The sequence below is a fragment of the Panthera uncia genome, assembly GCF_023721935.1.
Source record: "Panthera uncia isolate 11264 chromosome A3 unlocalized genomic scaffold, Puncia_PCG_1.0 HiC_scaffold_11, whole genome shotgun sequence".
Classification (NCBI taxonomy): domain Eukaryota; kingdom Metazoa; phylum Chordata; class Mammalia; order Carnivora; family Felidae; genus Panthera; species Panthera uncia.
This window is the reverse complement of record NW_026057578.1, coordinates 23,011,336-23,036,986: the sequence shown is the minus strand read 5'-3', so window position 1 is coordinate 23,036,986 and position 25,651 is coordinate 23,011,336. Positions and strand designations below refer to the sequence as shown.

The 25,651-nt window shown below is 39.2% G+C and overlaps 1 protein-coding gene across 10 annotated transcripts in view; it reads right to left on the bottom strand.

Moving 5' to 3' along the window:
* LOC125936663 (RNA-binding protein 12) overlaps positions 1–22,845 on the bottom strand; it is a 34,964-nt gene extending 12,119 nt beyond the window's left edge. Inside the window, exons 1-3 of one of the 10 annotated variants that reach the window (XM_049650888.1) lie at positions 22,639–22,811; positions 16,878–16,962; positions 11,075–13,901 (exon numbers count right to left, since the gene is read on the bottom strand). In XM_049650888.1, the coding sequence (XP_049506845.1) occupies positions 11,075–13,879 (2,805 nt within the window). In that variant the 5' untranslated portion in view covers positions 13,880–13,901; positions 16,878–16,962; positions 22,639–22,811. Of the gene's footprint in view, positions 1–481; positions 13,902–16,877; positions 16,963–22,638 lie in introns of those variants that run through there. The other 9 variants (XM_049650879.1, XM_049650880.1, XM_049650883.1 and 6 more) reach the window with 9 other exon arrangements.
* Between the last annotated feature and the right edge of the window lie 2,806 nt (positions 22,846–25,651).

Here is a 25,651-nt window from a genome sequence, read left to right as displayed (position 1 = left end):
CTGGCCACAATGAGGTACTACTAATGCACCCACCAGAACAATGTCCTACCTATGTAATTTGGGCAAAATACTCTCTAAGGCTCAGGTTCTTCGAGAGTAAAGTGGGGGGTATAATCTTTTTCTAAAGCTGTATATAATGTATGCAAGGTGCTTATCACATCCTGCAACTATTATTACCAATAACTATTAGCTATTATTTATCCTTCAAGTCTACCTCTTATATGTTCTCTTTTTCACAATATTTCGATCACTCAACAACTTCTCACCCTGGACTACTATACTCAATCTACACCATAACTGTCAATGTTTCCAGCTCCTTGACTGTCCATAAAATAACAAACATCTGTAGAACAAACACTGCTTCAGCATCTCCTATTTCACACAGCACAGACCTAAGCACAGGACAGCAATTCAAAACACCTTGAGGGAGGCTTGTAGCAGTGTGCTGGAGCAGGCCTGTATGGTTTGCAAGAGATGAGTGGTACATATGACATAATTTTGTAAGTGAATTTGGTAAAGGTTTAGGTTTAAGCCACAGAGATGGGGCAAATCTTAAAAATCAGGGCTTCCCTTCCCGCAGCTAGCCAGTTTATTATTGTTGATAGGGAATCCCACTTTGCCAATAGGGAGTAACTTGTCCTTTGTTTTCTATGGCATCCCCTGCCCTGCCTTGGAGATTCTAACTCTGCCCTTCAAAATTCCAAGAACAGATCTGTTCTCCTGGATCCACCTGGATCCATTCAGTGCCAGTTGAGCACTCCTTCATGTTTAGGAACTACACTGCCCTCTTCCCTTCCCAAAGTCCTAACAAAGAAAAAAAAAAAAAACAGATTTCAATCCCATTTTCGGGCTTCGAAGAGGAGAATAGAGCACCAAAATGTATGGGTGGCAGGATCACTCCAACAAACCAAAGCCATGCTCACACTCCTGTTGCCTACCTTGGCATGCTGGAGCAGCTCAGATGCTAGATCAAGTCCTGAAAGCCAATCAGGAAATTCTCCACAGGCTCCCAATGGGCAGAACACCACGGATGGAATACTCCTTTCCCTTCAGATTAAAAAGACAAACTATGCCCACCACCACTGTTCCTTTCCTTCTCTGCCTCATCAAGAGACATGGATACAGTAGACAAGTTTTTCTTTAACCCCTGCTTCTCCTTCTGTATAACACAGAGATTTCCCAAATTTAAATTAGCAGCCCCAAAGACAGCCTCACAGGTCACAAACTGAACAAAATATGTAAATCCTTACTTAAAAATCCTTACTATAAAACTACACAGTCTTTATTAATACATATGACCATAGGCTACTCAAATTGTGTTTAAAACTAAAATGTTAAGCAATAATTTGGTTTAGATCCATATGATACTTAGAAGTCTGGTTGCCACTGTATTTGGCAATACTATAAAGCTTAAAATGTGAATGCCACACAAAAAGTGAAAAGGGGGGAAAATATGGTACAATAAACAGTCACAGGGTTTCTCCTGTGACTATATTCTGTGACAGTCAAAAAAGTTTGAAAGTCAAACTACATCAATATCCCCAAAAGACTTATCAAAAGTTGAACAAATACAACTGGTGTCCAACTATTCAAAAAGAACCTAGCTTGAGGAGTGAATTTGATAGGGGGGAAAGAAGCAAACTGAGGAAGAACACGTAGCCTTCAAGCAAAATAGGACTGTACTGGTGGGAGTTCTGTGCCCTAGGACTCTGATGTGTTTACACAAAGCCTCCAACTGCCTACTTCAAAATAAAGAGTATTGGAGCAAGGTCAGAGTCCCTTCCCCAGCAAGCTCAAGACCCCTGACAGAAGGGTGCTGCCAGTGGCCCTTCACATCTCCCAAAATAAGGGACAGGCACTAGTTAAAGGAGGAGCTCTGCCTCTGGAGTCATGCAGACAGCTTATGATTGAATATTATCTGCTTATCCTTACTATTAATGAAACTGAGCAAGTCACTTTGCTTCTTTTCCCCTGGATTTCCCCCAATTGTAAGGTGGGGATAATAACAATAGTGCCAACTTTACAGGGTTATTTTGAGGATTAAATGAGGCCAACGATGGAAAAGTATGCCCTGCCTGACACTAATACAGTAAGTGCCCAATAATGTGTTAACTGATCCTATTCTCAGTACTCATAAATGGATCCTTTTGTGGCATCATCATCAAACTTGTCGGTTCATGGGACAACCAAGAAAAATGTTGCTGGTCCACCTGCCCCAGAGGACCTAACTGGCAGGAATGAAGGCCCTCCCTACTTTTCTCTCCTAATGAAATTCTCAAGCTGCAGTGTGAGACTGCTGTCACACTCAGAAAAAGCAGCAGAGCCATCACCAGACCAAAATTTTGAGTTCCACTGGCCTTTCTTCAGTTTTAAGGTTCATATTACCTACAAACTTCCAGAAACAGAAAGGCTGGGTACACAGGCTCACAGAAGCTTGAAACTGGGTATAATCAGATTATCTAGCTTAATCTAATTTTCTAAAACACTAAGACCAGAGAAAGGAAATGATTAGCCCTGGGACACACGATAACTAATGAACCACAACCAAACTGCCTAAAAATGTGTTCTTTTCCACCCATTTTAGCAACAGCTCACACCTTGCAATCCAGTCCAATCTGAAATCCACCTGGCCACTCCACATGAGCAGTGAGACTCATGTGGTCTCTTCCCATGACCTGTACCAACTAGACTTATACACTGATGGAAAATAATTCTGCATCTACCACATGTTCTATTTGTCCATCAGGGCAGGAATACAGGAACTGCTAGACTCCACGTTTATAGGACTTATCAAAGAAATAAACTTTAAATAACAAGCACAAATTCTGCAAGGTAGAACTCAGGAAAATGTGATTTATACCAAAATTTACATAGAACACCTACTAGGCCGCCAATTCTGCCCACCAGCCCACAATGCTGGAATCTACATTCTTTTAATCTACCTTCTTTTAACGAGACTCCTGCCTATTGCCTGCATAGTGTAGAAGACAACAGTACTGGACCACCTTCCTGAGCAACTCCAGGAAAAGGGTATTGGTAAGAGCGAGTGCATTTCCAGTGTGCAATGTGAGGTATGGTATAAAGAAGCCGAGTGAACAGCAGCAGACCAGAGCCTTAGAAAAAGAAACCTACCTACTGTTCATAATGCAAGCACCCCTTACTGGAATAAATCCACTTGGGATACACAGGAGGTCTTAAAATGGGTTATTCTTCAGAATTTGTATGTTAGAGAAGTTGGGAAATAAAAGAGAGGACTTGAACAATAAGGAAACCACATTACAGACACACACTGATCTGCCCACTTGCCACTGTAGATGGGATGTAGGATGGGGTGGGGTGGGGAGAAGGGAAAAGATTCTACTTCTGCTGCTGGATTCTGATGCAGGATTAATAAGTTTATAATGTAAGACCTAGTTAGTCAGTGAAAAAGGTAACTGTAGCCCATAAAAATGTTAACTGAGGCAAATAAACTGCCTCAAAAAAACATGCCAACATAAGAGGAAGGGGAAAGGTTAGGAGGAACACAACAAAATTCAAATACTCAAAAGTAAACACACAGCTGAAAGAGGCAGCACAGCTAAGAGAAATGACAGGGGATAACTTTTCTTATATTCTAAATCTGTACTGTCCAAAAGGATGGCCTCCTACCCACAAGCGGATATTGAGCACCTGAAATATGCTTAGTTCAAATCACAATATGCTATAAAATACACATTAAAAATTTGGTAAAAAAACTCAATAATTTTTAGAGTATATACTGAAATGGTAACATTTCAGGATATACTGAGTTAAATAAAATGTATTATTAACTTGTTTTTTTTGTTTTGTTTTACCTTTTTCGTGGCTACTAGAAAAATTTAATTAGTGTAAGTGACTCTTATTTCTATTGGACAGTGTTGCCTAACATGGGGAATCTCCAAAGATCAGACATGGAAAAGCAAATTTTCTGTTGTTCTGTGAACGTAGAATTGTGCTGTTTGATACAGTAGCCACTAGCCACATGTGGCTTATTAAATTTAATACTAGCTACTACAGGGGCACCTGGGTGGCTCAGTCAGTTAAGTGGTCCAACTCTTGATTTCAGCTCAGGTCATAATCTCATGGTTGGTGGGATGGAGCCCCATGTCTCGCTCTGCACTGTCAGTGGAGCCTACTTGGAATTCACTCTCCCTCTCTCTCAAAATAAATAAACTTTTTTAAAAAAAAGTAGCTACTACAGTGGCTAATAATCAGCATATGAATGCAGATGAGAACATTTCCATTGGACAAAACTCTACTGGACAGTGCTGATCTGGAATAACAAGAACAAAGTAGTGGACATCTCATTCAGAAAAGCTAAAAATATCAAATCAATGTAAAACTAGAAAAGAATGAATTTCAGATAGTCAACTATATACAACTGGTTAAATTGATGGAGGAATTCACTTAATTCTGGACCATTTATGAATGTCTTATTAGGCCATTTGTTTATAAGAAGTGGTATACGGCAGCTAGTCAAAAGGTCATTAAAAAGATAAAAGATTCTATCCCTCTGCTAGGTCAGGACACTCCTAGTACCAACCCTTACCTGCCTGCCTTACTCACCATTCAGCTCAGTCACACCACTCAGGCTACACTGTTATGGAACAATTTTAAGAGCCTCCAGAACAAATACCATTTTAGGTAGTGCCACTGTGTTCCCGCACACAATTAATCATTTCGTTTTACTAAATTAATATTACGTCCCCAAGAACCTTGGTTAGAGATCATGCCTTCCCTCAGCTTACACACAAGGCTTCCATTACACTTGTTCTGTCTGACCATTTAGCAACTGGCCAGGAAACCCTTTATCCATTTCCTGTGGGACATGAGTGTACCCTGTACATGCACAAGTACAATGGAGCACTTACTTGTATAATTTAAGACCTTAGGTCTTTAAGAACAGGCATTTTATTTTGTTTCCTTTTCTACCACAGCATGGAAGTACTGGGCGCATAACACTGCTCAAAAAATTTAGTTAGCATGGGTTACTGCTAGGGCTAAGCTGATTATCCATGTGAAACGGTCTTAAAAGCTTAGAGGCAAAAGACATTTCCAATTCCAACCTGTCAATTCAATGATCATCAAAGCAAGGTAACTGGAAGCATCTACTTCAGAAAGAGCTGCATTAGTCTTTCCACTTTAGCCAGATTTATAGCAGAGGGACCCTGATGGTCCCATAGGCCCACACCACAGAAAGCGAGTTCTGTATAAAGGACATGACCATCTCTGTACAGCAACACTGTATGTGGGGGAGTGTAGTGGAGGATGGCATTAACTCACTTCCAAGTGGAACAAAAGGAAAATGAAATCAGCAACAGCACCAGTTAGTATGATTTAAGATCCCTTAATAAAGTAGCTGAATTTCTTTACCCTTAAACCTTCCCCACTCTGCAAGGACTAACAGGTGACTTATGGTAGCACAATGTGGTTGTTACATTTGGTATGTAGCACAAATGCTTAAATGACAAATCTTATTTATGAAGAATGGTGAGTGAGGTCACATCTCCCCCCCCCCAGCCCCCCACCATTAAGAGTCTAGACTACAGAGATAGCAGTGAGAAACTCATGGCCCTGGTTACCAGCAGATTTAGTATTGTAAGCAGGTAAAAGGCGGGAAACAGGCAGTATCAGAATGTAGAGAGAATCAAACACTAAGGGCAGCCTGTTTGAATATAGCACAACTTACTCCTGGGACTGTTACAATTCTTCAACATCTGACTCTGTCCATATTGAATTATGTTCCACTGCTGGTCATACCTCTATTTTCCCCAAATAGTCACCTCCTCCTTCTCTCAACATGAAACAGCCTTTGGCTGACTGGGAAAAATGACTTGAAATATTAAGTTACTAAAATCAGAATCCAGATGTCTGGTTCAGCTGGGATGCCAATTCCAATGTCTGTTGTGTCATTTAGCCACTTCTCTACAACTTTTCTTAGTATCTATGATTTAACTATCAACATTTTCACTAGGGAAAGGTTCCTGGGCCTCTTAAAAGAATTCAAAGATAACAGCTAATGAGATTTGCCTCAGCACTATTTCCTGCCACCAGATTTCTGCCCCTGGGGCTAGAATGCTTTCATCAAGTGGCTTTATTTTTTTTTGCCCCTTCTGTACTCTTCAGTAGTAGAGCAATATGTAGAAAAGCAGTGCCACCTTAGTTGCTCATTGTTAGTTACGCTGATCCAGAAAAGGAGCCATATTCTAAGAAGCTTCTGAGATCATCTGGCATAAAGTAGCTCAAGGCAACAAGAATAAATCCAGGAAGCACAGTAAAGAATTAACATTTACATGAACAGGTACAAACAGAAGGGGTTTTCCAGAAAAGTCACTATAGCATCAAAGAATTGTGCCACCACCAGAGTATACTCTTTCCAGAACATTTTAGATAAGTCAATGCAATCTATCAGATTTTATACTAAAAAGACAAAACTGACACCAAACAATTTTTTAATTAAAAAGCATATTCTTAGATTCGGATTCTCATATCCCATAAAAGCTCTACTTTTGGGGGGTAAGGAGAATGGTGGCGATGCACAAACTGATAAACCACTTCTTGCTGTAAAACACTGGAAAGCAGACAACAATGAGTCAAAGTGAGGGCTCTCTCCTGAACAAGAAAACGAAATGTATTATTAGCATACGGTCTATCCCTTTAAGATGGTAAAGGCCATTCTGGGTATCTGTAGGCAGCTGATTTCACCCTGTGATTTTTCAAATGCTTAGTCAAACCGTCATAATTTTAGAACAGTTCAGCAACCACCTGGAATTAAGTATGTTTAAGTCTAAACCCCTCTAAAACAACTTCAGTATTGAAACTCAAAACAGACTAAAAACTTTCGTGATAAAGGTAAAAGTTATATTATTCAAGAGCTTTGGTTAAAGAAATAGCCCACTAGTTTATCTGCAACTCCAATCCAGATTTTTTTAAGGCCTCTGGAGTTTATGGAAACTTTTCATTTGCTAATTTTTTTTAGCAGTTGAACAAATGTGGAAGGGACAAAACCAGAGCATCAATGTCAGAAAGCAGCAGTATTTTTGATTCCTCTCCCACACCTCAAAACACCTCACATACTCATACAAGAATAAGTAAACAAAAAAGAAAAAGCTTTAGAAGTATGTGCAACTGACAATGCATTCTGAAGATTTTTTTCCATTTCTTAATCAGTTTTTTAAAAAGACAATTCACAGCCCCCTTTAAGACTCCCTCTGTAAAAAGATCTGGTTTCTCATACTTTCTGAGTCCACATAACGAAGTGGCTTGCTAGCAAAGCACACAAGATAAAAGTCTGAAAAGGTGGATACCACAGATTTGACCTAGAATCAAGTTTCCTCCCTGCCGTTCCAGGTATCTTCTTTCCACACTTCAGCATTAGCAGACAAGGATAAGCAACAATGGTTACCTCCAAGATCACCAAATCCATCTTTCCAAAGGCACAAAGTATTTGTAGGAGTTAAAAACAAAACAAAACAAATAAACAAAAAACCCTGATGGTATAGCTCAATAGAGTACTCTTGTGTAAAGCATTAAAAGCATCAGCCTCTTTTATTTTGTGACAAGTTTATTGAACAGTATTCAAGACTTCATCTTTATAAACAAAAACCTCTGCTGAATGATGCCAAGGCAGTATTTGCTGGCAATGTTGTGGCCATACTGGCAATGAATCGTTTTATTGTGTTTGGTTTCTAAAGCTTGGACTACTGTAGAACTGCCGGTAAAACTACTTAAATGTGGTAATTTTGCAAGAGTGGGAAAGTTTTAAAAGTGATCACTGCCAGGAATTCTTACAGAAGATTTAACTAGCAGCAACTTTACAGTTTCTTTACTCATTTTTAAATGTTCTTGAAATTGATGAGTGGATTTATTTTTAAACACTTGACCCACGCCTGTACACAATGACAGAATCCAATAAAAAGGACTTTGAGTTTGATTAAGGCTTTCATGGATCCTTATTTTATCCAAGGTATGTTTGCTTACGTACATACACGGCCCTAGATTTTCATCCAGTGTGTTAAGACTGACCTAATTACACTGAACATTACTCTCTGAAATTGTGAATAAAAAGTTTCCTAATGCAATTTTCACGGTTGATGCTTTGACAACTTGGAGCACAAAGCTAGGAACTACATTTCACTTAACAGTGTTGCGTTAAAAAAACAAAAAAAAACAAAACAAACAAACAAAAAAAAAAACACCACTAATAATTATACATCCAAACTACAGTATTAAACACAGAATACACCTCCAAATTTTGCTTGTGAACTAAACGTTTCACCCGAGTTCAGAAAAAGTTTACAAAATTGCTTATTTATAAAATACATTTTGTAGATTTCTCTAATCCTTTAAACTAAAAAAACCAAAACACCCCAGCAAGGGGGTGGGGAGGGAATTAATCCTAAAGGAAAAGATTCTCTTCCGTTCATGTCACCAAAAACAGACAAAATTTACACAGAAAATTGAAAATATCATGATAGTGTTTACAAATGCACACAACTTTAAGCAAAGCTTTACAAATCCTTCATACCATACAAAGCAAATGAGAAAGAAATTCATTTTTACCCCAAACCTAGTTATAAGAAAATTTGCAGGAAGAGAGGTATGAATAATTTCACAGAGCATATTTTCAAGAATTTTTTAAAACTCAAACTCCAATGCCCAGAACAAGATGAACAGTATGCTTAGCAGTTAGCACTATATTAATAAGTCTCAGATACACAAAAATCAAGTTCCAGAGGGCAAAGCATTTAATTACATTTCACAACGAGAAGCACTGTTGTGACTCAACCAAATATGAAACACAGTTCTCTCCAATTTCTACACAAACCACTATTTTCTTAATTTATTTAATTTGATGAACAATGAAATCAAGTTTTCCTTTTCAGCATTTATCTGAGATGTAGAAATAACAAAGTAGTTGCAATAAAGTATATGAAATATTTAATAAGATTGTACGAACATATAACCAAAATAAACTGTGGAAAAAAGATAAAAGGCTTTCATCTTCAAACAACCCATTTTTCTAAAATGAAAATAGTCAGCTCTCCAATGGGGAAAATAAACTGCAGTTGAAATAAGACTCCCAAGCAGCGCTGAAGTTTTCTGCACTTGGTCTTTGGAATGAGAAATGATTACTTAATAGAAAACTTAAATTGAACAGCATATATAAACATCATATTGCTTTTTTAGTTGAGGAGGCAGTATCTAGTGATCTGTCAAAGCGAATATGCATTCATGAATTGTCAAAAGACCCACAACACAGCCATGTCTTCTTTGAAAGTCTAAATAATCCTCTCCCTAAACAAAAAATCCTGTACTGTCAATCCTCTAAGATTGTAGTGATGAAAAGTCTCTCCAAATCTTATCACACAAATGAAACTGTTACCACTCTTAACTCTAAATTATACGAGACTCTGTATTTCAGTGTTCCACTGACTTGCAACACCAAAAAGGCACTATTTTTTTTTTTTAACAGGAAATACTTCTTTTAAAAGGCTGACCCCTTTGTAAGTACATTGATTTGCAAGAAATGTTGGGAATGTTTCAAACCAAGACAGAGGCCCAAGTAAGACAAAATTTGTTTTTCATGATATCTCACCAATCTCCCATTCCATATGTTTATAATATAATGTGACACATCTTTAGAGCATTTTAACTAAGAAGGAAAGTAACCATAAGTAGAGCCTTTTGTATCAGTGAGCAGGATGTTGTAAGGCAAATGTTTTCATGACAAGGACACTTACCAACCAGAACCCATGTGGTCCTCCTGCCTTAGTGTCCTGAATGCCAAAGAAAAGAGTATGAAAGGGCAAAGAGTCTCAATTCTCTCCCCTCTGGCAGCTGCACTTGTACTCTGCACTTGTACTCCTTATGAAGAATCTTTATAAATAGGCTCCTGATCAAACAACTAGACCAAAAAGCCCCCAAAGTAACAGGATTAAATGCACATCTATGGAACCACTTATGGATCTTTTATTCTATAACACTATTGCTAACAAAGCTAACAATTTCAACTTCAGTTAAAAAAAAAACAAAACTAGATATAATAATGCTCTTTCTTATAAATGGACCCTCTTTGTTTAGTTACAGGCCAAAATTTCACACAAATTTGGGACAGAACAAAATTGCCAGAATATCAGTCCATCATGGAAAGGACTTCAAATCCAGCATCTTAAGCAATGATTATTACAAGTGGTTTCGGGTTTTTGATGCCATCCAAACAACATGAACAATTTTTAAACTGACTAAACTAAAACGTGGCGGTCAAACCAAAAAGGCTCTGGTAGGTAGAGGACTCCATATTTTATTTTTGTGGCAAAAGTACTTATTTCACACAGTTTTAAGTGTGACATTAGAAATCAAAGTTCAAGGTTATAGCACAAACCAAGTGTGGAATTTTATATTAAAACAACAACAACAAGAACAGTTCTGCTCATTTACAAATGAGTCAATTAGGCAAACAAAAAAGCAGCAACTTCAGAAGCAGGACTGTCTATACAGCAAGAACCCTCAAGAAGCAATAAAGGTACATACAGTGAATCTGTATACAGAGATTTTATTCAATTTTAAAAGAAAATGAGGACTTTAGACAAAGCTTTGACCCTATAACAAAGCAAATCTGTCCAGCTTTAAACCAAATTCCAAGAGTAGCCAACTTCTATTTTTCAGCAGCTGGCAAGAGCACCCTTAATGAGCTCTATTGACATTTCTATTTTCTTCATCTCATATGATATAAAACAAAACCAATCTAGAGACTCCTTGATAAGCTTTATATGGTCATTTGTGTTTTACAAATGGTTTCTCTAATGGTATGCCAAAATCATTTTTGTGTTCTCTCCAGATAGCTTTACTGTAACATACAGCAATATTTATACTGGTAGTGAATCTTCTGTAAACAGTCAACCAATGCTCTATGTTATAGAAACCAATCTATATGCAATTGAAACAATCCACAGGTTCTAACCTGGAAATACTAGGAAAACAATCTGGATGCATTAATCACAGCACTATGAAGATCTACCCTATAAAGAATTGATGTGAACAGCTACCCTAAGACAAGTTTTACTTTCCTTGAGCCTATAGGTCTGTCATTTAAGTCAATGACAGCGGCTGTGGCTTCATCCCGAGATTCAAAGGCCACCATGGCTTCGCCTGTGGGCATACCTTTTTCATTGTATTTTAAACACACTGAGCCTGGGATCACTTGATAGCCATAAAAGAAATCTAAAATCTCATCAATAGACACAGTAAAGGGCATATTCTGCACTTTAATTACTGTTGGTCCTGGTTTTCCAGAACTAGATCCAAAGCCAGGGGGTCCACCAATGTGAATTGGGCCAGGCCCAGGCCCAGGGCCAGGCCCAAAGGCTGGCGGCCCACTCAAATGCCCAGGTGCACTTCCAAGACCAGGAGGGCCACTTCCAAAACCTGGGGGGCCACCTAAACTACCAGGGCCATTTCCAAAATTCTGAGGGCCTCCTGCAAATCCTGGCCCACTTAAATTATTTGGTCCACCTCCAAAACCTGGAACATCCAGTCCTAGACCAGGCAAACCACTATTTCCAACTGAAGGCATACCAGGCCTAGCATCACCAAAGGCCCCTCCTAATCCTGGAGGAGGGAGTGGTGGCCCAAAGGCATTCGACCCGCCAAAATTACCAGGAAAGTTAAATGGAGGCCCATTGTTGGCCTCCTTAGATCCTACAGTCAGGAAGGCATGTTCTTCACCTCCTGCACCAGGCATTCCTCCACCGGGCATTCCCGCACCAGGCATTCCGGCACCGGGCATTCCGGCACCAGGCATTCCAGCACCGGGCATTCCTGTACCAGGCATTCCCGCACCGGGCATTCCCGTACCGGGCATTCCTGTACTGGGCATTCCCGCATTGGGCATTCCCACACTGGGCACTCCTGGAACTGCAGGATTACCTGGCACAGGTATCTTTAACCCTTTTTTTCCTTGGGCAGGGGGATTTTTCTCAATTTCTCTCATATCTTCTAGAGTAACTACATGAACAAAAGCTTCTCTCCCGTTAAGTTTTTTACGGTGTAAGCGTTCAGACTTACGTGCATCATCTTCATTTTTAAACTGAACCAATGCCTGTCCTAGACCTTGCCCATTGTTATCAACAAGAACATGTACAGCATTTTCATCCACTGGGATTCCTTCTAGGAACTGAAGAACATCCATCTTGGTAATGCTGAATGGAATATTTGTTATGTGAGCACAGACTTTGGCAGAGCTGACATCCCCCTCCGGATTTAACATCATTTCCCTCTGGTCATAGCTGAAGTTCTGCAGTCTTTTACGAATCATATCTATCTTTTCTAGCATACCTTTCTTAGTAATTGGATGAACTTGAATAAAGCGATTGCCCATGTATTGTTTATGACGACACAGAGCAGCCTTATAGTCAGCCTCATTTCTGAATTCTACGAAGCCTTCACCAGTTGCTTTCCCATTGGGTCCATAAGCGATATAAATACTATCTTCCACAATATCCAACTTTTTAAAAAAATCAATGACATGTTTGTTTTCTGCTTCAAATGGTAGCCCTTTCAAGTAAACACAAAAACCAGCCTCATGTGGTGATCTTGACCTCGACCTTTTCTGCCCACTGGGCGATTTTGACCTGGGAAGTGTCTGAGGTGGGGGATGGGTTTGTCCAGAAGGTCCTATACTTTGCTTAAAAGTGATATGGCCTCCAGCAGCTACCCACTGTCTCTCTGTGGCAGGACTAACTTCCACATAGCGTTGAATCATCAGCATTCTGTTTCTTTTCAAAGCTTCAAATGTATCTTGAGGGGAGAGAAATTTAACCAATCCGTTCCCATTATTTCGACCTACATGATCTTTCAACAAATGCACTGCATCAACACGGAGCCCATGGAAAAAATCTCTGACATCATTTTCCATTGCAGAAAAGGGCATACCATGTACACTGACATACAGATCATCGGGGTTGATGGGAAGTGGTTTCACACTGCTTTGAGAGTTCATCTGGATAGGGTTAACAGGATTCAATGGACCCAGAAACACAGGGTTCAGGTTATTGTTCAGATTCATAGGTGCTCCAGAGCCATTCATTCCAGCAGGTAGAGGTGCCACAGGTGGCGGGTTCAAGGGTGGCATGCCTGACATGGGTGGCAGTGGGGTCATGGGTGGCACAGAAGGGACTGGGGGGATTGGGGGCACAGGAGGCACAGGAGGCAATGTAGGTACCGGAGGAGGAACTGGTATTGGGGGAATGGACGGCATTGGTGGCAAAGATGGCATCGCTGGGATTGGAGGAATTGGTGGTGGTGGGACTGTGTTCATTGGAGACGCTGTGCTTGGAATGGTTGAGCTAAACGTTGGGCTCCCAAAAGAAGCCCCCATATTTGGAGGAGCCGTTCCTATGCTGGCTGTGGAAAATGTCTGTATGTTTTTGTTGCTTTCATGAACCGATGTAGCGGCAGTAACTACACTGGGTGAAGGATTATTAAAGTTAGGTACTGTTGTAGGCAAGTTTACCCTGCCACCCATTCCTGAGCTAGGTGGCGGTCCTGATCTACTAGCATTTGCTGGTGGTATATCTAAGTTGGCAGTTTCAAAACGCCTACGACTCAGTTCAATCATATTCTGCATTTCCGTTTTACTACTCAACAAAAGTGTTACTTTTGACCCTTTAATTGTACCACCTGTGCGCATCATACCAAGCCTTGCATCTTCATCAGTGGCAAAAACGATGAAAGCCTCACCCAGTTCACCCCCTACAATATGCACGCCCCCATCAGGGATGGTCAATCCAGAGAAGAAGTGGCGAATGTCCATGGTCCCCGCCACAATTGGGAGACCTTGCAAACGGATGACCACAGCCATGCTGCGCTGAAACCACACACACCTGCAGATGAGAAAAGGCAACGGCCAGGTCAGACTCCTGTTCATCACACCAAGTTTTTAGCTACAAGAATGACCAGCTACCTTATTAGGCCCTCAAACTATCTCAAGCAATGTAGGGTTTGTTTTTTTTTTTTAATTTGAATATTCTAAAAACTGAATATTATGTGCCGTTTACAATGTAAAACCTAGACAATTTCAACTTCCAAAAGACATTAATTCTGTAAACAGTTAGAAGTTCAGTCCTATGACTCAAAAGTTTCAGGAAAAAAAACCACCATAATGAAAGTAAAATCACCAATTATATCACTCAGACCACTAATTATTCAGTAAGATTTAAAAGAAATGCGTAAGTCAGATCAGGACACAAAGTTTAACAGTCTGCAGGGGGAAAGCATGCAAAGGATGTATCAAAGTTAATATTTAAAAGTGACTTAGCATTTTCCTTTATAAACTTGACAACTTTGTAGAATTATCAGTGTCATTTTATATGACTCAATCTCAAAATGCAAAAGAGAAACAGAAAACTGGAATACTAATGAATTACAAATAATTAACACTAAAGTAGATTCAAGTCTCAAATGAGAACTGATTCCATATTTCATCCTAAAACTCTTCAATCTGCATTACAGCTCTATTTATTAAAGAAAACTACATATGGAATTAGTTACTACAAACAAGGTTAATACATACTAAGAATCCAAAGAACTACTGAATAAAATAGCCAAAATCTTAGTTATCCATAGTCGTCACTCCAAAAAATAGAACCTAGTTACAGTGCCATTCACCAAAGCTATTTTAATTAAAACTCAGATCCAATGACTCATTCCCAAACCTACCAATACACACACACACACATTCATTTTTCTCACAGAAGGCTGATAATTTAAAAAAAAAAAAAAAGGGTATTTTTTTGTTTTAAAAAGAACTAGGGTATATAAACTTTATTCAGTGATTGTTATAGTCTCCTACCCAATGTAATTACTGTGGAATTTCTGGGAGCTCACTGATCTCCTTAGATGTCTCATGTTTAACTAGTCGAAAAGAAAAGTTTCTCCCAGATTTAAGTAAAATTTCACTATTTCAGTTCTTACGGCTTTCAAGTGTAAATGCAAGGGCAGCCCTTTGTAAACTGATACAAAACAAATTCTTCGGACTAGAAAAAAATATTAATTTGAAATTTATGTGGTCAATAACATAGGGTATTTTCCAATCCATCTTAAATATCAACTTTTAAATATAAATCTATTAGAGGCACCTGGGTGGCTCTGTCAGTTGGTTAAGGGTCTGACTTTTACTCAGGTCATGATCTCACAGTTTGTAAATTTGAGCCCCATGATCAGTCTTCGCGCTGACAACATGGAGCCTGTTTAGGATTCTCTCTCTCTGGTCCTCCCCGACTCTCTCTCAAAATAAATAACTTTAAAAAACATATACATATATAACTAGCTCTGTGACCTCAGGAAAATTATAAATGACTTGAGTTTTTTTTTTTTTTTTTTTTTAAAGGGAGGGAAGGAGAGGGAAAAACAAAAACTACAAACAAAACAAAAACAAACCGACTTGAGTTTGGTTTTAACACTTTTCAAACAGGAACATTAAAAGACCAAAGTTTCCTGCTGCAAGCTCTAAGAATCCTGTAAACCTCATGAAAAGAGTTTTTCATGTCAAATATTATATGAATATCAATTTGATGAAATAAAATCTGTAATTATATTTCAACCATTATGACTGCTGTACACAAAACAGAAATATACTGTTTGGCTTTGACAGTTTTCTCACACACATACACAAAAATAAAAGCTACTTTCAAATTTAATCCAGAAAGATGGACTGGCAAACAGAAAATGCTCTTATGAGACCATTATAAAACACTAGAAATCTGGGTGAGGAGGGAAGCCTTTCGTTTTTTGTTTGCAAGAGTCAGCAAGAAAAATTAATACTAAAAAAATTAATCACACCAACAAACTCTTTTCTCTTATTTACTACTTAGCAATCTATATGAAAGCTCATCAAGACAACTCCAAGTCATTAAATTCTCATTCCTTACTATCTCTAGCATATTAGCTATATGCAAAATTAAGACAGTATTCCCGTTCAACTTTAAAAAAAGCTTTATCATTTAATCACTATATGGGGGAAACATCATGGATAAGTAGTCTAGGCACCCAAAAAGACTTGAGAGAGAGAGATGTTAGTTTACACTGGGACAGTAAAATGGGAATTTGATATGGTCCCAAGAACAGAAAAATTAAACACAGGGCTAAAGTGACACACACAGCAACTCTTCAAAAGCCATCTGCTACTAAGAGAAGGGATGTAGTGAAAGTCTGCGCAAAGTACATACGAAAACATGACACTGAAAATCTGCCCAGATTACCAGCTAGAAAAAGGGCTGAGGATTAAACCAAAGTAGAGCATAAGACTTACTCATAAAGCCATCTAAAGTGAAAAACAGTTTCCAGGTTCCAAAAAAATATGAAGATCTGCTATTCTGCTACTAAGCGCCTGTTTGACAGGTAAGTCATTTCAACTACCTTGAGCCTACCTTTGTTATTTAACAAGAGGGTTAGATTCCAATTACTAAAGTTCCATCTAAAGTCAAAATATGTACTCTAAAACATATGACCCATTATCTATACCTATACCTCAAAGGAATATTAAAAAGCCATACCAATAACAAGCACCTATATTTGTAATTAGTCTAGAATGCTACAATGAGGGAAAAAAACAGCTACTTACTGCCTAATAATCAGGAATTCAGCAGGAGAAATGCATCTAAATAAGACTGACCCCCAAAGAAAGCAACAACTGTTCAAAGCACCCAGTCCACCCCACCCCCATCCCTCAGATAAGACTGTTAAAAAAAAGCAAAAGAAAATCCCCCACAATTCAGCTGCTACACAAATTTTCATGTTACTAAATAAGCTATCTCATTTTAATTTGTATAAAAACAAACCCTCTATTCAAAATCTCTTACCTGATAAAACAAGAGATGTATTTTCTTAACAAGAAGTAGAGGCCAAGTCAATCCTGTGGGCAACCAATTAAAACCAACTTTTAGACTGCAATAGAGAATAAATGGAGGCAAAAATCAATGCAGGAAACACAAAACAACACGCACAGGCCACACTGAACTGTACATTATGAAGGCGAGTCTGAAACCACCAGAGTACTTCATTAGAATGCATATAAAAAAAAAAAAAAGAAGAAAGAAAGAAACACATGTACCAAAATCCCACACATGCTTCTTACTTGGTATTGCTTTCAAATTTGAGTATCTCTCAAAACATAATATATTTACATACATTAAGAATGTGCCATAAATTAGTCCAAGAATGAATCAATTAAAAACGAAAACAATCATAAAGCTCAGATTCACAGTTGATAATTACTTTTATTACTTGATGATTAAACCAGTCCAGAAAATTCCATCAACACAAGTCCAACTACGACCTATTTCCTTAGGTCCCACCAAATGTTTGATGAAGAAGCACAAGTTTGCACAATAACAGTTCCAAGACAAATGACAGTCATCAATTCAAGTGTACTTATAGAAATTCTTGGAATTACTTTCAAAATATTTTCCTTTGCACCAAAATAGTATCAAGAACCAAGAAATATAAATGAAGAGAAAGTTCAGGCTCTAAGGACTAATTCCTATTTAAAACCAGTGGGGTTCAAAATCTTAAAAGTGCTTTTTCCTTCTAACACCAAAACTGTTCCAAGAAACTCATAAAAACAAAAAACAAACAAAAAAACTAAACTAAAAATGTCTGGCATATTAAGAATACCTCCCAAAGTAAAAACGAGTCACTTACTGGAATTTCTCCCAAACCATGAAGTTATAAACAATTCACAAGCAACACAGAAGACCAAATGATCAATTACTTTCAAAAGATCATTTTTTAATTTAGAGAAACAGAGAAAAAAATTGTCACTGTTAAGTATTAAGATTACCAATAGAACACTACTTAGAATGATGCACATTTTTAACTATCTTTCAAGATACCACCAGTGCTTAATATTCATCACCAAAAAGTAAAACTTTAAAAACTTTTAGTGTTACTCTAAACTTTTTCTAAAGGACGAGCTAAACATCTTGTAAACAATTACTCAAATTACTTAAGAATGAGATTTTTTTTTTCCACAAAAGCTATGCAAATGTCATTAACAATGCTTTCAAAAGCCCAGAGCACTGTACCATTCTTTTATATGTTGTACAAATCAGTTCTAATTATGTTTAAAGAGTTTTAAAACTCTTTATTTAAAAGCCACACCTAAAAGTTTATCTAACAGGTCACAAAGGGAAGCATGAAATAGAAAAAAGCCTGCTTTAGGTAAAGGCTGTGCTCAATGAGAAGAGCAAGAATTTCTGCAATATTATTTTCTAAATGTACTAGTTGGACTCTATGACCAACAGAACCAGAGTAATTTTCTAGTTAAGCATTTGTGATTAACAGATGATCTCCTACTGGAGATTCCAATTCAAAATGTCTGGTATGGGGCCAGGACATGTGCCCTGAAGATAATAAGGGAAACAGGTTCCCCAGCTTCTTCCCTTCCAGACCCAACAAGGTTCCATATGTCCATCTGGAGAGGAACAAGATCAGAGTCAGCCAGTTAAGCCCAAAGGAACACACCAGGCCTACATTCAAAAAATTTCTAAAGGGTTGCCAGAAATTACTGTAACAAAGAAATGTCTCATTCCACAAGAAAAAGTTGAAAGCCCCAGGTGAATTTGGCAGATGCCTCGTTCAAATTTTACATTGTTCAATTTAAATTCCAAAATCAGGGGGGCGCCTGGGTGGCTCAGCTGATTAAGCATCCAACTCCAGCTCAGGTCACGATCTCATGGCTTGTGGGTTTCAAGGCTTGTGGGTTTGAGCCCCGTTTGGATCCTCTGTACCCCCCTCTCTCTCTGCCCCTCCCTTGCTTGAGCTCTCTCTCTCAAAATAAATAAACATTTAAAAATAAATAATAAAATAAAATACAAAATCAATCTAGGCATAAATTTGTGAATCTTTTCTATTTAAGCAAAGGGGAAGGCCCATATCCATATCAATCCATACCAAGGAAACGTATGCAGAAAAGTTCAGGCTAGAAGCTAGAAGCTCACAACTCTTGGTGTTCCACCTCTTCCTTCAAATGGACAAAGTAAATCAAAACTGAGAACTGAGTGCTTTTGTTTTCAACACCTCACTTTGTAAAGAGCACAACAATTTAAGAGGCACCACTGTTTTCCAAGAACCTACTCATCCCTGGGTTCTAAATTATCAGCTAGCAATGGAATGAAGGATCCCAACATGAAAAATCCACTCCAACCAGCTTAAGCTTTCGTGAATTTTAGAAGGGTAAGACTGAAAACAATTCTATGAAACAAAACATCTAAAGCACATATTTTTTTAACCTATTCATAAAGCATAAAGATAGGAAGGAGAAAATGGGCCCAAAGTGCCATTAAATTCACTTGTATCAGAAGATCTAAAACAAGAAGATTGCTCTAGTATATTTTTCTGCTTTATGTTAGGAATTAATCCTAACATAGTGGCTTTACTTCAGCTTTACAAATACCAGAAACATGAACAAATTACAAATACTTGCTATGAACATTTAGCATATTATGACACGACATATTTTCTTATTTACTAGCCATTTCAACCATTTGAGATTTCAGAATAAAATGACAACAATCCTCTTTATCAGGAAGTCAAGGTACAAACCAGAACTTAACCATTTCCACTCTTCATCTGGTGATAAACATCAAAAAGTGAATTTTAACTTTGTTCAGTAATCAGATACAGAAGAGCCAAAGTTCTTTAGATTCAAAAAATACAAAAAGCAGCACCCCTCAAATGTCACCTCAGACATGAGCAACAGAGAACCAATCATAATGGGTACAATGCCATAAGCCGAATAATCACAGTATGGTAGGCATTACAGAAAAAAAAAAAAAAAAAAAAAAAAAAAAAAAAAAAAAAAACCCAACAGCTTCATCCACTTGATTGTGTTCCCAACCCCAAATGGATCACACTTCAGATTCTGGAATCATTCTTAACGAAACAATTCTTCTGACACTGAGGGACATGAATCCTTTAGATAGCTCAACTTTCCCATTAGCCTGCAGTCAGTTATCAAAAGCAGCAAACCAAAAGACATTTCTAAATAAGAGATATATTCCTCCTGCCAAAACGACTATATTATTTTTCAATCCCCCCCATGCCAATAAATATGTCCATCATCTTACTTGATTTAAACTTAAAAGCAACAATATTACTTCTAACCTAGCCAACCATGTAAACCCTCCCTATCGGTCTTAAGACTTGAAAGGTGGCTTGAAATTTAATAAACTCTTTGCAAACCAGAAGGTATATGAGCGATGGTAGTAAAGTGTGTTAAACTATCAATTAGGTGAAGTTATTTTTCTGTTTAGCTGACCTAAAATATTTAACATTCATTTATATCACGAACATTTATTAAGCACTTGTGGCCGGGGCAGAAGATACAGAAATGGACGACAGTCTCTAGATTTTAGGGATAGATATCTAAAAAGCATCTTTTGTGCAACCATTACTGACTCTTAGAAGTTCTTTCTACAACATCTACGGAGGGAAACATTCATTCAAGCTGAAAGATGAAGTGGCTCTCTACAAAATGGAATAAAAACAGTATGAACATGGTCACCAAATTCCAGGAACACACTGGCTGACAAAATCAAGTTTCACATCTCAAAATTGTATCAATAACCCCCAAACTCTCAATATGCAACCACTGAAACATATGGCATGTCACAAGAAAGTGAAAGAAGCCAGAAGTATACTGATATTAGCACATAACAATATGTCCCAAGTAATCACCACAATGGTTTCTCAACCTTCACATTTTTCACCTAACAGATATCATAAGAAAAATACAAATGATGCATTACAATCCATAAAATACTTAATTGAGCATATAAAGATAATATAAATGCATTCCCTGTTACGTTAAAAAAAATTTCCAGTAATAATACTGAGCACATCCCTCAACCTTTATACAAACAGGGCAAACATTTCATTGTCTTAAAAAATTACCATAAAATTATTATTAACCACCTGTAACAGTTCTTTCAACTTTTTATAATCTTGGAAGATGCCTGAACACAATTACTTCCCACAAAGTCCAGAAATCCTCCTTTCGTTCAAAACCACCAAATTTCAAAAACAAGTACAACCCAGTCTTGTATATTTCTGTAATTAAACAAACAAACACGAAACAATAAGCCTGTATGTGCAGACTTGTAGGACACTTTTCAACTGCAAACGCTCTGAAATACATTAACAATAGAAACTAGATTACAAAGTCCAAGGCAATACATGTTACTAACACTGCATTTTACAAAAATCACACCATTTTAAACCATTCAATCAAGAAGCTGTAAGAGAAATACTCCAGTCATAAGTCTCTCCTTCAACAGTCCTTCAGTTGCAATTACTTTTTCTCTCGGGTTATATTGAGCGGAATTACACTATTCTTGAATAATACAGAATGGTTCCGAACAACTACCACAATTTACATTAGGTCACCTCTGGAAATCCAGGGTTTTAGGACGGTTCTAGGGTCCAGAAACCTCTCCTACGGAGCCTGCAACACAGTATACAAAACTCCCAGCATGTTTTGTGCTGAATAACCCAAAGTAACCTTCACCGTAGCCGCTTAGATTTTTCACTATAAAGCACACATTACAGGCACACATAAAGTCCATGCATTTGCAATCTGGCAGCTAAGCCTCCTGCACTGGAATCCAACCCCAACACTAACCTGTAGATCCTCAAAGCCCCTCCCACCTATTTCACGTGGCTGCCAACTAGCACCTCCAGCTTCCGCTAGACAAACTCAACTCACTCATCAAAAGCACCCAACCTCCATTCTATTGCACCTCCTCCTCTTTCAGGGCGGGAGGCTCTCTCCCAGGGGATATGTAAAGGTGGTCCTCACTGCAGCCCCTTCCCTACTTGGGGACCAAAGATCTGGTACCTCACTACAATTCTCAGAGGCCTGGGAGGCGTACTCACCCCCACTTTTCTCGCTACAGAGGCCGGCTTCTCAAATTGCCGACACCCTCGAGGGTAAGCCCCGCCCAGCGCTGAGCCTGGGAAGCATTTCCCTGCAACCCCCTCCACCTTCAGGCCACGAAGGCGACCAGTTTTGACTTCCTTCCTAGACTCAGAGGAGTGTAACGACTACAGCTTCCTCTCCATACATGTGTCCTGACTGTAGTCCCCTTTTCCTGTTAGGCCACCGGGGCCTCCTTTCCACTTCGGAAGAAGGGAGTGTCCTCACTACGTTTATCTCCTCAGTTCGGGACACAGAGATGGAGTTACAATCTCTGTCTCTTTTGGGAGGCGCAGAAAATCTGGCTAATTCGGGATGTAGGTGTGTTTTCACTGCAATCCCCGTTAGTTCGCAGGCCGCTGGGCCACCCAGCTGTGGCCTCCTCCCTCAGACCACGGGGGCGTCCTCACTATGGCCTCGTCCCCACTTCGGTATGCAGGCTTATCCTCTCTTGCGTCCTTCCTGCATCCTCTCAGGCTTCAAAGGCGCACACGGCGCCCCAAGCCCCCCGCAGCCATGCCGCGACCCTTTTGTGTGGGGCGCTCGCTGCGGCGGGCTCGGAGGCCTCCGAAGGCCCCGCCCCGGGCCACCAAGGGGCGGCTCGAGCCCCGCACAGCCCCGCCCGTTCCGGGCTGCGGGAGTCTTACCGGGGAGAGCTGCGCGGCACCCGAACCCAGACCCGAGTTACCCCCCGCGCGAGTGCCTCCGCCCCGCGGCCGACAGCCCCAGCCCGAACGGCTTCCCGGAGCCCACAGCAGCCACCACCTCTTTCGCCGCTTCACAAAATGGCCGACAGCCCGCTCGGCAGCTCCGCGTTCCAGCAGGGGCGGGACGGAGTGGTGACATCACGGGGCGGCGCGGCGCAAGCGCCGGGAGGTTCTTGAGCAATCTCCCGGAAGTTACAGGTATTTGTGGCGAGGGGAGCTTTGAGTCCGTACGTCCGACGTTTGCGCACTAGCCCCGCCTTAGGAGAAAGGCGCTGCTCGGTGAGATGGGAAAGAGTACCTGGGTGGCCCGTTCACTGCGGAACGTTGTGCAAATTGCTTCACTTCTTCGAGCTCTACGAAAGGGAAGAAATAATGCCTTCTTCGCGCAGTGTGTCGAGGATGAAATGGACCACAAAGTAGTGCCCGGTTCTGTTGGCGATGCCCTAACAAAAGAACCAAAACCTAATTTTTTTTTTCCCATTTAAAAATGTAAATCCAGGGAGCCTTACCTACTAGTGTTCATTAACGGACTGCATCTTAGTATTCAGTATTGTATTTAGTATTTAGTATTACTATATTATAGAAAAAATTATTCTCATGCTGTGCACTCCCCCTGCCTATACTCAATTATCGTGATTGAAACCATTATAGAAATGTAAAGATGGATAGAAATTAAGATGGATACATTCATGCTTCAGCAAGGCTTGACTTTGAACAATATTTTCCCTCTCTTCCTCATTCTTAAAGCTTCTGCCTACCCTCTTTTTGTTTTGTTTTTGTTTTTGTTTTTTTGTTTTGGTAGAATCATTTGTTCCAGGAACTCCGCATCAATGTTGACCTCTCGCTTACCTCAATGTATGTCTAGTAATGAGACTCAGATGGCCATTGCCAGCGCTAGTCATGAGACCACGATGAAGACCTAACCAATACGGCTCGAGTGCTACCAGGTTCCTATCCAAACCACCCAGATCCTGTATTTTCCTATAAAACTCCTTAGCCTTTTATCCAGAGCGGGTCTGCAGTTTTGAAGGCATTAAGTCTGCTGCAACCTCCTTTGCCTGGAAGTAATAAAACTACCTTTCCTCTTTATCCCCAAACTCTGTCTTCCTGTTATATTACAGCTCTGGAGTACAGAGGCTAGTTTTCAACATGATGACTATTACCAAAATTGAACTAATCTTCCAAATCAGCAAGTGAGAAGTCAACTGAGTAAAAAAATCAGGGACTAAATTTCCACAGCTCCAACAAGCTTTTGGGAAGATTTGCGTGGCAAACTTGCCTGGTGCTAGCTCAGTATGCCAAAAACACAAATTAGAAAACCCTGTCTCACTTTTATTTATTTATTTATTTATTTATTTATTTAATTTTTTTAATGTTTATTTATTTATGAAAGAGAGAGAGAGAGCGTGAGCAGGGGAGGGGCAGAGAGAGAGGGAGACACAGAATCTGAAGCAGGCTCTAGGCTCTGAGCTGTCAGCACAGAGCCTGATGTGGGGCTCGAACTCAGGAACCGTGAGATCATGACCCCAGCCGAAGTCAGACACCCACTGACTAAGCCACCCAGGAGCCCCCCTGTCTCACTTTTAAACCAAACCTATTCTTCATTATATATCCTCTTTGTAGCTATAATATAGTGCATTAAAAATGAAACCTACTAAATGCAATTTGGTATCCAGAATTGGTTTCTGGAATAGAAATAGGGCATTAGTGGGAAAGTTGGTGAAATCTGAATAAAATCTGAAGTTTAGTTAATACTAATGTACAGATGTTAATAATCCCTTAGTTTTGACAAATATGCCAAGTTTTATACTAGATGTTAAAATTAGAGGATATTGGGTAATGGACATCTAACTGTACTATCTTTGCAAACTTTCTCTAAATCTAAAACTATTCAAAATGGTGTCTCCTGGGTAGCTCAATCACTTAAGCACCAGACTCTTCATTTTGGCCTGGGTCAAGATCTCACAGTTTGTGAGATTGAGCCACGTGTCAGGCTTTGTGCTGACAGTGTGAAGCCTGCTTGGGATTCTCTCTCTCTCTGCCTCTCCTTCGTTTGAGTGCTCTCTCTCAAAATAAATAAACTTTAAAGAAATTATTCATAGTGAAAAATTTATTTAAAATTTTCCTCCTCCTGTCTACCTGTATTTACCATACTTCTAGCTAGTAGCTTTCAAACTTTTTTGACCATCACTCACATAATACATTTGCAACCAGGTATACACATTCAAATATATAATACAAATAAAATACTTAAGGGTTACCAGGCTGGCTCAGTCATGAGCATGAGACTATTGATCTCCAGGTTGTATTTCTAGCCCCACATGGGTGTAGAGATTACTTAAAAATAAATAAACTTTTTTTAAAAAGTAAAAAACAAAAAAATACTTAAAATATGCCAATGTAATCTATTTTTTCTCTTGATTTTTTAGTGCTGGTAACTATCCACCTACAGTGTCAGACCCACAAATGGAAACTGCATTTGCCCTCTACAGGTTTCTCAAACACATCATGCTTTTTCATACCTCAGGCCCTTTGCTCTTCCAGTTGCTTCTAATTTCTCATTCATCTCTAGTTCATGGCTGGAAATCAGGTTTTTGCTTAAGTAACATTCCTTAGAAAAGGTTTCCTAGCATACCTAGCATAGTAGTTTCTCCCTGTTATTTCCTCTTACCATTATATTTCTTCTATAGCACCCATCACAATCAATAATAGCTTTATTTGTTTATTTATTTTTTGTTTCTCTACTAGAATGAAAGCTCAATGAGGGCAGGGTCTTTTGGTCCAATACTCCGAAGAATGTTAGGCTCCTGACAGCCACTCAAATAACTGATGAATGAAGAGCTATACAAGCAGACAGTCATCTACGGAAATCAAGTGGAGTGGTAGTCTGCTCCATGATTCCCAAGCACGGCATGGAATTTTCCCTGAGACTTTCATAAAGTCACAAATTAAA